We start from the raw sequence: 14,826 nt of genomic DNA, 5'->3' as shown, positions 1-14,826 counted from the left end.
CCTCAGCAGTCGTATCACATACAGTACTTTCCAATGCCCCCTCTGGGGCAGACACAAGTTAGACTGGAAGTGTTTTTATCCCCGCAGCGGCAGAGTTATCTGGCTTTTTGAGCTACTGATGCTAAGCGCTGGACATTAATCTACTCTGCAAAGAACGCTTTGAAGAAAGTGTCCGTTAAAGTGTCACAGATGGGAAATAAATGAAATTAATAAATATATGGTACACAGTTTGATATCTCTTATAGGGCAAGATCAAAGCAAACCAATTGAGTTCTATTCTACCTAATATGTTTTTCTGTGATAAACAGTCCGGCTGAGGGAATAATCCCATCAAGGAAGAGAGAGATTAAAAAAAAGCATCTGATATATTACTCAGTGCAGACGGTTGGCACGGCTACCATGAAGCATGCGTGTCATTATGGGATTGGTAATCTTGTTTCCTGGGTCTGAGTGGAAATGCAGACCTTTTTTTGCGCCTCGTGGCTTTTCCTTCCAGAATCAGGTGCAGACACAGAGACAGTAAGACAGACACAGCGGCCCTCTGATACTGAGAGAGTCCATCTGCTTCAGAGGGCTCCGGTAACTTCTTGTCTCTCCTCTTTTTTTCTGTGGAATTTCTGAGTAGCTTGATGTTTTTGACATGTGTGTGACAGCCCTGGTTGTGTGCGATTGGCGTTGAGGCATCATGCTCGCTACCCCGGCTGCGCGTTTTTTTTTGGAAGGGCATGTATGTTTGTATATCTGTTGGAGCCTTACACACACACACACACACACATACAGTACGAAGGCACACTTTGATGCTTGTGTACACAGTGGTGGTTTGCTTACTGTGACTAAAGCAGACTGTACGTTTCTTACTTATGCGCACATCTACAGTAGATGCCAGGATATGGATCTGTGCAGACTCACAGTAGCACACGGACACAAACACACACACGCAGATACACACAGACACATACACGTACAACACTAGCCCAGAGCTCACCTTGATATCTTGAGCTTCTGTCATAAGCTAGAATTTGACACCAATGAATGTATGTCAGATTGTCAATTTCTTCCAACAGCCTTTGAATGCGGTCTGGCCATGAATAGTGCATGTTGTTTTGTTTTTTGTATTCCAACTGTCTGCAAGTCTGTTTTTGTTTGTTCCAGAATAACTTGGAAGGTCTGTACACTCATGTGCATCCTTTTAAGGAAACTTTCAGCAGGTGTTGTGTTGTTTAGCCTAAGGTAAAGATTCAGCCCTGAAGGTAAATTCACCAAACTGCTTCTGATGTGATGCCCTCCCATTTCTTCCGCCTCCGTTTTTGGGATCTGTTTTTCCTCCCTCCTGTCTTTAATGCACATACTTTCACCGCTTGCCCTCTTTTTGATCCAGCCCCCTTCTGAGGCAGGAGGACAAACATCTTTTTATACCTGAACTTTAATGTTATTAACGGGACATTTTATTTCACCCTAAAAGTCAGGACATGTTTTGGCAGCCGGTTCCCATATTCCCCGCTGCGTGCCACAGGAGGTCTTTGGCATTATTAGGGCAGAAGAAATGTGAGACGCCTGTTGTAAATGTCTCGGAAATATACACAGGGTCGGTCCTCCTTAAACTATCACAACCGCATGGTGGTTGATGCACAAGGCCATTCATGCAAAACTTTTAAAGACAGTGGCATGTCGGTGACATTTCTCCTTCCCCTGCTGCTGAGACGCCATGCAGAGACTGTGTGTGCACCTGTGGGGAATGAATATGAGGATCTAAACCCACATACGCAATGCCTCGACCTATTCATACCGTCACACAAGCACATGGCAGGGAGGGGAAATAGTTGTGAAATTTATTTGGGCATATAGTCTTTATGCCAGTTGCCATTGGATTTACAGGTCAGAATGGAATGCATCCAAGGAAAAGTACTTTGATCCCTCCACAAGGTTGACATTTTTATTGGGGGAGCTCTGTATGTCACAGGGCGGCTTTTATAAGGTTGTGAGGAACCCCACGGCAGCCTTCACAAAATCATAAAAATGTGAGATGTCAGTAAAAATGACCAGGTATAGTGCCATCTCGCCTTATTTTGAGAGCACAATTTGTTCTTGTTGGTCCCCATACTCCGGAATGTGAGATTATTGTGCATTATACCCTTTTTAATCCTAAAGAATATATTTATAGTGAGGTTCGATGGTTGGACATGTATTCATGTTCCCACAAGAGGCAGTAAAAGGCAGTCCTGTATTCAAAGATTGTGTTTCTAGTGCCATGGTGGTATAACCAGACTCACTGAATGCTTTTGTATGAAGATTCTTATCCCAGGAAGTACATTTAGTGCCAATCACAGCACTCGGGCGTTGGAAGGTTGATGTTTTAATCACAGTTTCCATCGTTTCAGTCGTATACTATTTGGCCAACAAACCCATATTCCCCAAAAAGTTAAACACTGAATACATTTAGATAGAGATAACTGATAACTTGAAGACATGCAAATATGTAAAAACTACAGAATAGCTACATGCAGATGGTTCCTGCTGCTTCTTCTTATTTTACTTTGTTGTGTTCCACAGAGGCAGAGGTTACTGCAGGAGTTGGGAGACCAGAAGATTCCCTTTTTGGGACCTCCAGATCAGGGTTATCAGCAACTGGTGAGCCAGCCACTAATATGATGGCATTTCAATCGTATTGTTTTTGTTGTTATGTTTTTGTATGTCAGAATCATCCTGATGAGAGTGTCTTGTGATTCCAAGTGGGACGCCAGTTACTCCGGCCTCGCTTTGAGGAGATCCTGCTCGGTGCCTCCTGAGCTCCATGGCCGGGTGCAGGCAGGTCTGCTCACCCTGAGAAGGAAGGGCTGCCTCCTGCGGGATTTGGTTCGCATCCGTGAGCGAGATGTGTTCACCGTTGTTTCGCGGACTCTGCTGGGCGAGCCAGGCCACACCTATCGCTATCTGGACACTCGGCTCTTTGCCATCCCCTGGCACAGCGAGGACCCTGACGTCAAAGGACAGAATTGTTGCGACCCTGACTTGAGGGCTGCTTGCAAGGCATTGTGGGAGCTAAACACCTTCTTCTGTTCGGATGTGTCTCAGCTGAAGGAAGGAGACAGGCTAACGCAAAGTGCGAAGGGGGAGGCCAAACAGGGTGAAGAGGGGGACACGGGGTCTAAACACAGCGACGACTCCAAGAATAGTGAAGGAGGCGACTCGGAGTCCCACAAAAGTGAGGAGGGGGACACGGAGTCCAAGCACAGTGAAGAGTGGGATGTTGAGTCGAAACACAGTGAAGAAGGCTGCTCTGGGTCAAAACAAGAAGGGGAATGGGAGAGTGAGTCCAAACACAGCAGTGAGGAAGGAGAGTCCTCCCAGGTCAAACCGAGTGAGACGGGTGTCTCAGCAGGGTCAGAGCACAATGAAGGAAAACTCCCCGGCTGGGCGCCTAAGGCCATCAGTGGCACACAGACTATACCTGCGGGACTCGGGGCCAAGGGGAAACCAGTGGCCAAAATGAAGCACAGCTTGTCAGATCACCACATTGAGGACGGGGAGGAACCAGCAAGCGGCCAGGGCTCTTCCCAGTCGAGTCCTCCGCCTGTATGCACCGGTCCGGTCAAGTTCAATGTCACATTACTCAACTACATGGACCCAGCAGCTATGAGCCAGCTCAAAGAAGAGCCCTACTATGGCATGGGGAAAATGGCGGTAGGGTGGCACCACGACGAGAACCTCATCAGTCATACACCAGTGGCTGTGTACAGCTATAGCTGTCACAATGACAAAGGTAAGGCTCACAGCTAAAAAAGCTCACATGTCATATTTGTGCTAACAATAGTTGAGATACGTAGATTTCACATTTAAATCTGAAGTATATAAAGCAAGTCTTTTGCATGTTACAGAATTAAAGACTCCTTTTTCTCTTTCTCTTCAATATCCCATCAACTATCTCAGTTGCTTTATGGTGGATCAGATACAGCTAACCTTGTGTATTGCGGCCCTACAGCAGCGCTGTAGCAGCTGTAGACATGGCCTCTGGTGAGGCAGCCATCAGATCCATCTATGTGATAGTGTCAGGGCATTATCAAATGTCATCACTGGCTTGCTGCTGACAGCCTTATCGCCGCCCGTGCGTTGGGAGATCACAGACATTTGGATCTGAGCTCTTAACATGCGCTCAATGGCGCAGTCTAACAAACAGGCCTTATCACACACACGGCATCTCATCTAAATCATTTCCCCAAGAAATGATCGATGTGCAATTATCTGATATGGAATAATGAGCCCTGCTTTGATAAGTGTTCCTAGACTGTACTGTATGGATGATAGGATGTCTCCTAATTATGGAATGTGCAGTCTTTCAAGAGCTGATAGTGCTCGCTGATCGAAGTGATAGAGAATCTCAGTGCGAGTAGATCTTTTCTTTCTAGAGCATATGCAAAGCGACTATAGAAGACGGTACCGGCGTATCATAAATGTCTCCTTAATTTATCTGTTGCGTTTTGAAGTTTGCATACGAGAACACAATAACCCCACACTAATGATTGATGAAGCTCTTTGCATTAACCCATCAAACCAGAGTGGATTTTAAAATATGATTCAAATGTCCCTGTAGCAAACATTCACCAGATCATTCGTTGCACCTTCCAAAGGCTGGAAAGAGAGAAAGACTTGACTTCCTGTTGTGGGGGGAGGTTAAGTTTCAGCTGTAGTTCAGCAAACCTACAGTAAATGTTCTGTATAACAGTGGGAGCTCGACACAGTCTGCGTCTGCCTCTTGAAACTGTACTGTTACAGTATATAACAGGTGAAATGCCAACTGCTCTGACATCCCACCTCACCTTACAGCTGGGCTTTCTTCATTGGGGATTCTTAACCAGAAACACCTGCTACAGCGGTCTGTTTCAATGATTTGTTCTAGGCCATTTCAACTCTGACCCTGTGAACACGGGCTTCAAACACCATGGCATAACACCTTGCAGTGCTTAGCAGCTCCAGGCTTTACAGAGGAAAGTCTGATTACAGCGCCATGGAGATTTACAGTATATCCAAGTGGCTGGCGATGAGGAATCCCAGAACCAGGCTAATAAGAATGGTTACCTTGGGGAATGTTGCACTTTTACAATAATTGTACGTTTCTTACATTGTCCCTGAGAAGAAAGAAACACAGATGCACAGTGACTAGATGTCTTGCATGACACCTGCTTCCTTTGAAAGGCTGTTCTTCTCTTTGAGCAGCCTCACCTTGTTTTTTTTGCTTCAGCCAGAGAAGTGTTCCAAGTGTTTTTCCCAGCTGCGCTGATCCAAAGGAATCTGCCACGACTGAAGTGTTTTCCGGCACGGAGGATGATATTCCACCATTCCTGAGGCCTTGGGGAGTACTGTCATTAGCTGGCTCTCAGAGCACAATGGCTGGAAATTAAGTTACTATTTATCCGTGCTGAGCAAAGGAAAAGGCAGCTGTGGGGCAGAGAGGCCCAGAAAGACTTTAGTATTGATTTTGCTGAAGGGTGTTGGCCAGCCGAGCCAAATCTTGTTTTCTTAGTGTGCCGTGTAAGAATGGAAGGAGAGAGAAGAGCAGGGGAGGTGGTTACAGGGAATGGGTTCAGAAACAGGAATATCATCGGACTCCTGCTGTCCAATAACACAGTCTCACACACTCACTAAACAACATCAAGGGCTTTTAGCCAACTATTTCCTCTTGCACGGCATAATGATGGCATAAAGATCCTGTGCTAACAGCTAATCTGACCACAGCAACACGTATCATCTTTGCTGTTATGTGATTCTTTCTGGAGACAAAGGCTTACGTCTTACATCTATTGTTTGGGTGGTATTGATTTAATCATTGCACTCCTTACTTTTTCTTTGGCATTATTATAGTGTCTGCATTACCTAGATATCACGATGAATGAATATTGTGTTAACTAGCCTTCATTATATGCTGATGAACTTCATGCTTTCCCATGAAAATGTGAGGAATTTAAGCGTATTGCACTTTTACACTCAGTTTAAGTCACGCTGGGTGAAACTGTCAAACCAAAAGCCTGAAATGTGAATATAAATGTAAAATGCAAATGTAACAGTGAGTTGGGCTGTGTATGACTGACAGGTGAGAGCAGTGAGGGAGGCAGCGGTGAGAAGGCATGCTGGAGGATTGGGCTCAAGGTAGCCTGGGACATCCACACACCTGGCCTGACGCTGCCACTGGAGTCTGGAGACTGCTATTACATGAGAGGTACTGAATCTTCTCCATAAACTCACACACACACACACACATGTAAACACGTTGCTCACACAACTCGGCCACATTCACCACTGTGTCCGACTTCGGAGGAAGGAACGCTTTTATTACCCTGTGTTTTTAGTGTTTCTTGTACTTTGTCCCAAATGTCCCATGCCATCAGGATTCACTTCACTCTCGCACTCTATTCTCTTCTTCCAACCCTCTCTGCAGGAGAAGTGGAGCTGAGGCGTGTGTGTGCGCGTGTGTGTGTGTGTGTGTGTGTGTGTGTGTGTGTGTGTGGCCGACTTGGCCTGAACACGGAGCTTTAAGGTTCCATGAAATGGTGTGCATTAGAGAGGTTAGGAAAATCGAATGTTATTTTTTGAAGTCCTGTGACTCACTGCCGACTATGTCTCTATGGAGAGGACAGACAGCGAGCCACAGGGGTGTAAATCACAGCTTAATGCTTTTGGCTGCAGCAGACACCTCCACCCTCCTCTTTTCGTTCCCGTGGGCCCTTCCAAGCTTACTCTTATTCTCTCAATGTAAGGACATTTATTAGAAGCTCGTCTTCAGATGTACAAGAAGTTAGGGCCCCTGGTTCATATGAATGGGGGATTTATCATGTTTTAAAGGCACTATGATTTCATAAGGATATAGGGATAGACATGCAGTACAACCTTGAGTCAGTCTTCCCTTTATCGCTCAATGATTTACTGTATTTAATAATAAATTAAATATGACATATGGTTTATGTAAACTAAATAAATATTTTAACTGATATAGATTATTACAGCCTGAACACCATATTAGTTAGTTACAGTTATATATTTAATATAATATATATTTATCAAATTTAATTTAACCAATGTTGACATACAAATATATTTACATATTTAATTATGTATTTAATGTTTCCCCCCCCCCTACTTGGATTGGCTAATTGCATTTGACTGCAGTCTGCTTAATATATCAGAAACATTTATTTTATTTTATTTTCCAATCTGTTAGCCCTCTACACGTGTGATAATATATGCGTTTGACCTAGTGATTATAGAGCTTTTCTTGTGATTAAAAGATTATTGTTTTGATCCTTCCAACAGCAAACGCATATATCCGTCTCGTGTACGATCACAAGTGCTTTCAGGTTTATATTTTCTTCTAAAGACGCTGAACCACCTACCTGTGCACTCTGCATAAACGTCAAACTCATAAACACACTGCTCAGATTTACAGCAGCTTCCAGCTGAGAGCAGAGTTTGCAGTCGGGGGTGTGTAGCTGACGTGATCTACAGGACTATATCAAACACATTTTTGGAAAGAGATTTTAAGCTTTTTTTTTTTGTGTATTTCTTTGATGTTTAATTTTAGCTTTCTGTCCCGAGATGCCACGAGGTCCATTCTGCAGCTACTAAACAGATAACCAAACTACAAAATATACAGATACTTTTTATTTTTCCATCTGTTTGCCTTCACTGTCTCCCCATGGTAGGGCGTGATGTGTTAAAATTCTACTGATGCAGAACCTCAACGAAACAAGGAGAGAAGTGGCTCACTTTTTCTTTTAATATGGACATATCATACGCACGCACACACACACATCGTTGCATACAAATGCTGTATTATTAGTGACTGCATTCTGAATTAATCAGCATAACCACAGAAGGTGAGAAACTGCAGTTTGTTAGCGTCATGAAAATATGTAAATTCCAAACATGTTACACAGGAAGCGGCTTTACTTGTACAATCTAGTTTGAACTCTCTCTGTGTTACAGACACGTACCATCTAAGACATCCATCTAACTGAATATTAGATTACTTATCTCCTGTATCTCCATTACGTTAAAGTGATCCGAATCTTTTAACAAGTAAGAAATAGGAAGGTTTTAATGAATTCCTCAAGTTGACTCTTTGAAGCTGTCTGTGTTTTCATCTGAGAGCAGCGATGTCTGTACCTAATATTCAGCTTGACAGGGCTTGAAGCCGACCTCCTTTAGCTGGATGAGATTTACAATAGAACAGTCAGTTTCAGGCCAGCCATGATAATAGAGTGATGGGCTGTTGTGCAGACCATTCTAATGGGACTTGACTGTCGCGGATCAGTGGGGATTTATGCTCCACTTGGTGAGTACGCCCTTGAGAGGCCAACTGCTGCACAACGATAGCAGCTCACACAGTCCTCGGCTGTCTGTCGCTTTGTCGGTCTACCTGAATTAAATGCTTGGCACAATGCACGAACATATGCACGCACCTATACATTTGCACAACTCGCATGCACAAAAACACACTCAGTCCTCTGCTTATTGGCGGAAGGACATCCCCCCCCCCCCCCCCCCCCTGCCCTTTCCTGTTTCAAACCCACACATATGTACACGCAGACAGAGCAGCCACCACTAAACCATGTGTTCAAATATATTGTACCAGTGTTTGAGTGACGCACGCCATGTGATGGATAGTTTTGTGGTATTAAAAGAGAACTACAGTGTTCGTATAACCGCAGACACCGTGATGTCTTTTTAGCACCATTTGTCGCCGGCTGGCCCTTTTGAACTGCTAATGTCTGAGCTGCTGGAGGCAAATTGAATCACCATCATTTCCACCCAAATGGAATTTCAGTGGTTAAAAAAGAACAATGCAAGTCTTGACACCGGGCCTGTTCGATAATCAGATTTCCAACTCCCAATGCACAGGGGGACTGGAGAAAAGAGTTGACCCAATATATTTAAAAGCCTGCTTCCTGGAAAAGGAGGACAAGTGGCAGCAGGCGCAGGGGTTGAAAGAAAGATAAATATTTATTACAGTTATCGAGTTTGCCTCTACTCCCTCCTGATCCCACTGACGCTTCAGACGCGCCAAGAAAAGAGCAGATTGATGGAGATAATTTGTTATTGGATATAAACAGTTTTAAAGACGCAGAGTAATTCTGCCCAGAGACCTAATCCCTCACAATCTCATCAGGGTGAAGAAAACACCGGCAAGTTGTTTTGTTTGTCACCGTCTTTTTTTTCTTCTTCTCTCTCTCTCTCTCTCTCTCTCTCTCTCTCTCTCCCACCAAACAATAACATCTTCCTCCCAAAGCATTTGGCTGTTTGACTTTCAAATCACAGGCATTAGCCAGTGTACTCTTGCTCAAGGCGGGTGTAAATATGCACATGTGCTGTGAATGACAGCTCTGTCATGGCTAAATTAATTATTGGTATGAGGCAAATAATGGCAGAGCTGCGAAACATCTATACACACAGAGAAACACATGGAGGGATACACAGGAAACAGCAGTAAGGCCTCTTTGTAAAGCTTCTGTGATATTGGGCAAATGTTTGTTGCTATGGCTCTTCCATCTTGACAGATTGAGTGTGATCTGGTTTTGTTTGGTAATTAAAATTAGAGTACAATGCTGCTCATTCTATTTGATTCAGCGCTGGACCGAGCACAATCTGTCTGAGCGTACACGATGATTTAGTTGTCGTGTTCCTCCACGCCCTGCTTTTCATCTGTTCTTCTTTTCCTTTTTCATGATCTGTTTTATTCTTTATTATAATTAATTAAAAAGACAAGATCAAAATATGAAATATTGTCATTTCCATTCTGCCGTGCCTTTGTGCTCCACAATGTTTTATTAAGTAGTTACTTTTGATGGAAGAATATTCCTTTTCTTTCCCGGTCTGTTCTCTTGTTTACTCGTCTCCGCTGCTCTGTTGGTGGTTGTTCTTGGTGTTGTTGTTCTGATGGACTCCTCTTCCCTGTGTTCACCAGATGACCTGAACAGTACCCACCAGCACTGTGTACTAGCTGGAGAGACGGCACGCTTCAGCTCCACACACAGAGTGGCTGAGGTGAGAAGCCAACTGTCCTAACAGGGAAAACACAATGGTTTGAACTTGTCTTGAAAATGCTGGATAGCATTCCAACAATTGATTTCAGTAAACTTCATCTGCTGACCATTAACTGAGAAATAAAACTGATAAGTGAATGGCATTTGCAAGTACGTATGGATCATCTTCTGATTGACGAGGTTTAGCTAAACGCTACTATGTGTGTAACACTGGGTCTGTCCCTCTCCTACCAGTGTTCCAGTGGGACTCTGACCTACATCCAGTCGCGGTGTCATGAAGCTCTGTCCAACCTGCGCACTGACCTCGAGACGGGCTCCCACAGCCTGCTGGCCCTGCTGCCGACAACGCTACAGCACTGTGAGGAGATTCACAATGAGGTGTGTGTGTGTTCACACGCATGTGCATCCGCATGTGTGTGTGTACTAATGCCTTTTTATGTGTGTCTGTTTAGCATGATTGCTCACACATTTGTCTGTGGTTTAAGCAGGATTTTATGTGTGTGTGCGTTACTGTTACTGCATTTTAAGTTTGTATCGGTGTTAAGTTTCTGGTAGAAACCTGTTGTTGCACTTATTACTATTCATACAGCGGGCTTGAGTCAAACAGCATCCGGAAAATATTTGAAATTTGTTTTGGCCTGCGTGGAGCACCAGACGTGTGAGGTTTGCCACATTGGACAACAGAACATGTGCCAATAAAGTTTAGACAATGGCATGCCAGTCTTTGAAAGTTTTATTACATTTTCCTGTGATCGTGAACCGGCTTGACACTATCGGAGTTCTTCTGATGCTGTAGTCCTCGACCATCTGCTACTCCGAGGAGGTTAAAGATGGCTAACAACCATCTGCAAATATGACAAGATTTCATCTGGACATTGAATGATGAGAAGATAATTGAACCGATTTGAACAAACCTATGCATTTGTTGTTGTTTTTTAATTTATAAGCATCTACATGTGTACGTGTACGGTGCAGTGTAGACGCTATATACATATCCTCTGGGTTATATTTGGGACTTAAGCCAAGTCAACACTATCCTATGTTGGGTATTATCAAGGACTTGTAGAATAATGAACAACAAACAATGCGGCATTTCAGCAAATACTCTGTGCCATACAGTCTGGCAAAACATAGTCAAAGGGATTGATGTGCAGATACACGCAGGAAACTATTTACACCTGGTCTGCATTTCCCATTTCCTCTTCATCATTGGACTTACAGACCAATACTGCTAGTCCTTCGATTGCAGTTTAAAACTCTGTAAACGGCAGAATGTGAGCTTGCCAGCTTTCTACCTTTAGTACCTGGCGGTGTCTGCTCAGGGACATGCCTCCCATATGAAATCCAGGTTGTTCTCATTTGTCTTGGTCTGTGATGGATCGTGAGGCAATAGCCTCTCCATATGTTATCTAAAGATGGAGTCATGCCCCGCGCCCCTCGTAACCCCTTTCTTCACACACGAGGAGTGATGTTGGCTTGGGGTATTGAGGGACGGAGCGGGTCAAAAAAAAGAAACGTGACGGCCCGCCTGCGGAGACACCAGCCCCTCCCCCCTCTGTGCTAACTTGCCGTAGGCCAACAGTTAATATAGCACTTCACCTCTCCCCCTTTACACCCGTGGGCTCAAAGCGCACATCCTAGCCGACGCTAGCACCCAGGCCCCTCAGTGGGACGCCATGACAGATGAGTCTGACGTAAGGTTGTTTAAAGGTTGTCGACAATATTAATTATTCAGCGCTGCCAAACAATGGGGCTGTCTGTGTCAGGAGGAGCACTGCGTTAGTTGAGCTAGCAACACCTGCTAGTTTTCCGCATAGCGCCACAGGATTACCAAGCATAGGCCCCCATCAGGAGGGCAAGCAGGTTTATTTCCTAAAACGGGATGCTATTTATAAAATAGCAGGTGTGTGTATGTATGGGTGAATGTTTAAGTAAAGGGGGGGGTGCTCTCGGGGGCTCAAACCTATCCTACCTGGCACTCACAATGATAGATGTGGCCATTTGTTTGGAGTTGCCCGCGAGAGCAGAACACCCACTTAAATGATGTATTGTTGGTGGGGTTATTTATGATGGCGGTCCACTTTGCCGCTTGGCGGGTGCATATTGCGCAGGTCGTGTTTGACATGGACGACCGAGGAGTGAACAAGCCTGAGACGTGCAGGCAGTCTGACCTGAGCAGTGCCTTATGGGCCTTTCCTTTTAAAAGTGCTAAACAGCAAGCTAGCACTGGCTGACATGCCATGGATATATTGTGCAATTTGGTGCAACGGGGTGGGTGGGTGGGGGGGTGGGGAGAGAGTGGAGGTTGACACTTGTCAGAAGACGTGGGTGGGTCTGACGATGATGAAGCAGAGCGTCTGCCATCTGAGTGTTCAGGGATGGGGCGGGATGTCGAGTTGAAGTAGGGGTTGATGGGAGACAGAGACAGAAATGAAGGAAACTGAAGTTCCCACCTGTTTGTTAAGCACGGTCCCTCTCACTGTCTCTTTTTAATCTTTCCTCCTGTCTTAGGTGGCGGAGGGGGTAGTCTAACATAGCATCGCCACACGGCCCCCGTGTGCATGTTTGGCTTTGAAATGCTAATCCCAGATGCAAACGTCTTGTCTCATTTAAAGCCACTGTGTCATTTCCCAGGTGGGTGTGTGACAGAGTGCCCTCAGGGACCCCCTCTAATGATGCTAGTCCCCCCACAGTAAATATTGAAGGGAGGGACAAGGTCTTCCCACATGTTCTGGCAGAAAGTAAACTGTGGAAGCAGGTGTGTGTGACTTTCCAATGTCCTGTTTTCAGGCCAAAATGTCACCGCAGGCTCTCGGGTCTTTGCTTGGCTTTGAAACACCTTTCCTTCGGGCTTTATCATTGTAATCTTCCAAATCACTTCTCAAAGCAGCAGATCTTGTGCAGAATGTACTTTGTAGGTTCATCCTGTTGTATTTACCAGGTTTTAATTCATGTGAGACGTTTTTACCGTTCATTTTAAGAGTTTATTTATTGGGTTTCTTAATGTCTGTGAAGATCACAAGTGATTAAATGTTCTTAAAGTGAACGTGTTTCACCCTCGCTGCTAAATCAGGATTCAGCCAAAGGTTTCTGTAACTTCATGACACTAACATTGATATGAAAGAGCTCAGGCAGGAACAAAAGCCTGAGATTGGGGGGAAATTGTATTAATATAGAAAGAAATGTATATGCCAATACAGTACAGTATAAACCTGCTTTTGTACGACCACTCTGGCAAGTAAGTGATTGTGTGAAAATGGCCTGGTTGCTCTCAGAGAGCCGGGGGTACCAGTTCTCCTGGCTGATGTGTGAGGAGGCCGGGAAAGGTAAACAGAGGACGGCAGAGTGGGATCGATCCCACTCTCATCAGCTCCCACCTCAGGGCCACGGCCCGGAAATTGATTGGACCTGCTCAGGGAATACCGTGAAGGTGTAGAAGAAGAAAAAAAAAACGTGCCTCATTAAATGGGAAAAAAGGGGGCTACTTGGCGTTAACTCCAGAGTTGCCATGGTGGGCGGCCAGTCGACTAATGTGGGGCTAATGTGTAGTTAGTGTGTCCATCACCTGGAGAGATGACAGCGACTGCCGCAGGGGAGCCACTAGCTCCCCTCTCGCTCCCCCACGCCGTCTCAGAGAAAAACTAGCCCTAACAACCACTCTCTCTTTCGCACACACTTTCGATCCATCTGCCTGGATAGGTGGCATTTAGTCCGAGTTCCCCTCAGCTGGGTGGCCAGACTCCAAATGCCACATAGCCAGCACTCCTCCGTAGCTTTAGATGGCCTGCTTTGTGGCTGCCACTGTCCTGCGCAGTGGGGGGACAGGCAGCCATGTCAGCTCAAAGTGGAGACACAGGTTGGTTTCTTCCCACTAAAGGACAGGCAGACAATCAGAGAGATGGAAGGAGAGACTGACAGAGAGGAAAGGACGTCCGATATCGGCGCATTGCGGCTTTGTTGTGTGTTTGAGCTGTAGTGATCGAAGAGGAGTGGATTTGGAGTGTTGAGGGGACCATAAAGGATGACATTTCTTTGAAGGGTGGGTTGTATGGAGTGACTGAGAGGCAGCTGAGCAGTGCTACTGGCTGTGTATTCTCCCTGACATGCCCCAGTCCTTGCATGTCATCCCCGCTGTGATCAGAGCCTTTTGAAAGCAAATGGCGGGATGATTCTATGCACGGCTTCTAGTCGAGGCAGATCCCACTCAAGTTGTTTGTGCAAATAATTCTTGCCCTTTGTTTTAACTTGCTTGGGGTGTGGGAGCGTATGAGACTTGCTTCATAATACAGAGCAACGACAACATGAACATTGCAGCACAATATTACAGCTTCAGTGCTCATACTTTTCCACGGCTCTTTTATTAGCAGGATGTTTGTTTGAATTCAAATCGACAGTATTTTAGATGCTTTTTTAATTTATTTATTTTTTCCACAACCACTTCAGTCCCTTTGCAAAGATTCAATACTTTCTGACAGTTAATGCTGAAGGTAGACGTGCAGCTTTTATTATGAAGAGACGAACCTTTCTCCCACAGATTACGCTCGTATACATAATTAAATTGTATTTGCTAATATATTTCGGGACGAAACTTCATGCCTATGTTGCCAATGCACGATGACTGACGGACGCTAACGTCCCATCTCGTGTTTCAAGTCATTGCCAGCGTCGACTTTTTTACAACCTCAAAACCAAGAAGTTATTTGATTCATAGTCTTCCAAAACAGTGTCTGGAAGTTTTAAGTGTTAACAGTCTTAAACTCATTTGCATCAGCTAATGCAGCTTAGTTGTATATGA

At 44.9% G+C, this 14,826-nt stretch overlaps 1 protein-coding gene across 1 annotated transcript in view; it reads left to right on the top strand.

Moving 5' to 3' along the window:
• fto (FTO alpha-ketoglutarate dependent dioxygenase) overlaps positions 1-14,826 on the top strand; it is a 121,482-nt gene that overhangs the window by 17,136 nt on the left and 89,520 nt on the right. The window contains exons 2-6 of the mRNA XM_029426502.1: positions 2,551-2,628; positions 2,731-3,760; positions 6,086-6,211; positions 9,953-10,032; positions 10,266-10,409. Of these exons, the coding sequence (XP_029282362.1) occupies positions 2,551-2,628; positions 2,731-3,760; positions 6,086-6,211; positions 9,953-10,032; positions 10,266-10,409 (1,458 nt within the window). The remainder of the gene's footprint in view (positions 1-2,550; positions 2,629-2,730; positions 3,761-6,085; positions 6,212-9,952; positions 10,033-10,265; positions 10,410-14,826) is intronic.

This window comes from Cottoperca gobio, chromosome 3 (assembly GCF_900634415.1).
Source record: "Cottoperca gobio chromosome 3, fCotGob3.1, whole genome shotgun sequence".
Classification (NCBI taxonomy): domain Eukaryota; kingdom Metazoa; phylum Chordata; class Actinopteri; order Perciformes; family Bovichtidae; genus Cottoperca; species Cottoperca gobio.
This window is presented reverse-complemented; position numbering and strand designations above follow the sequence as displayed.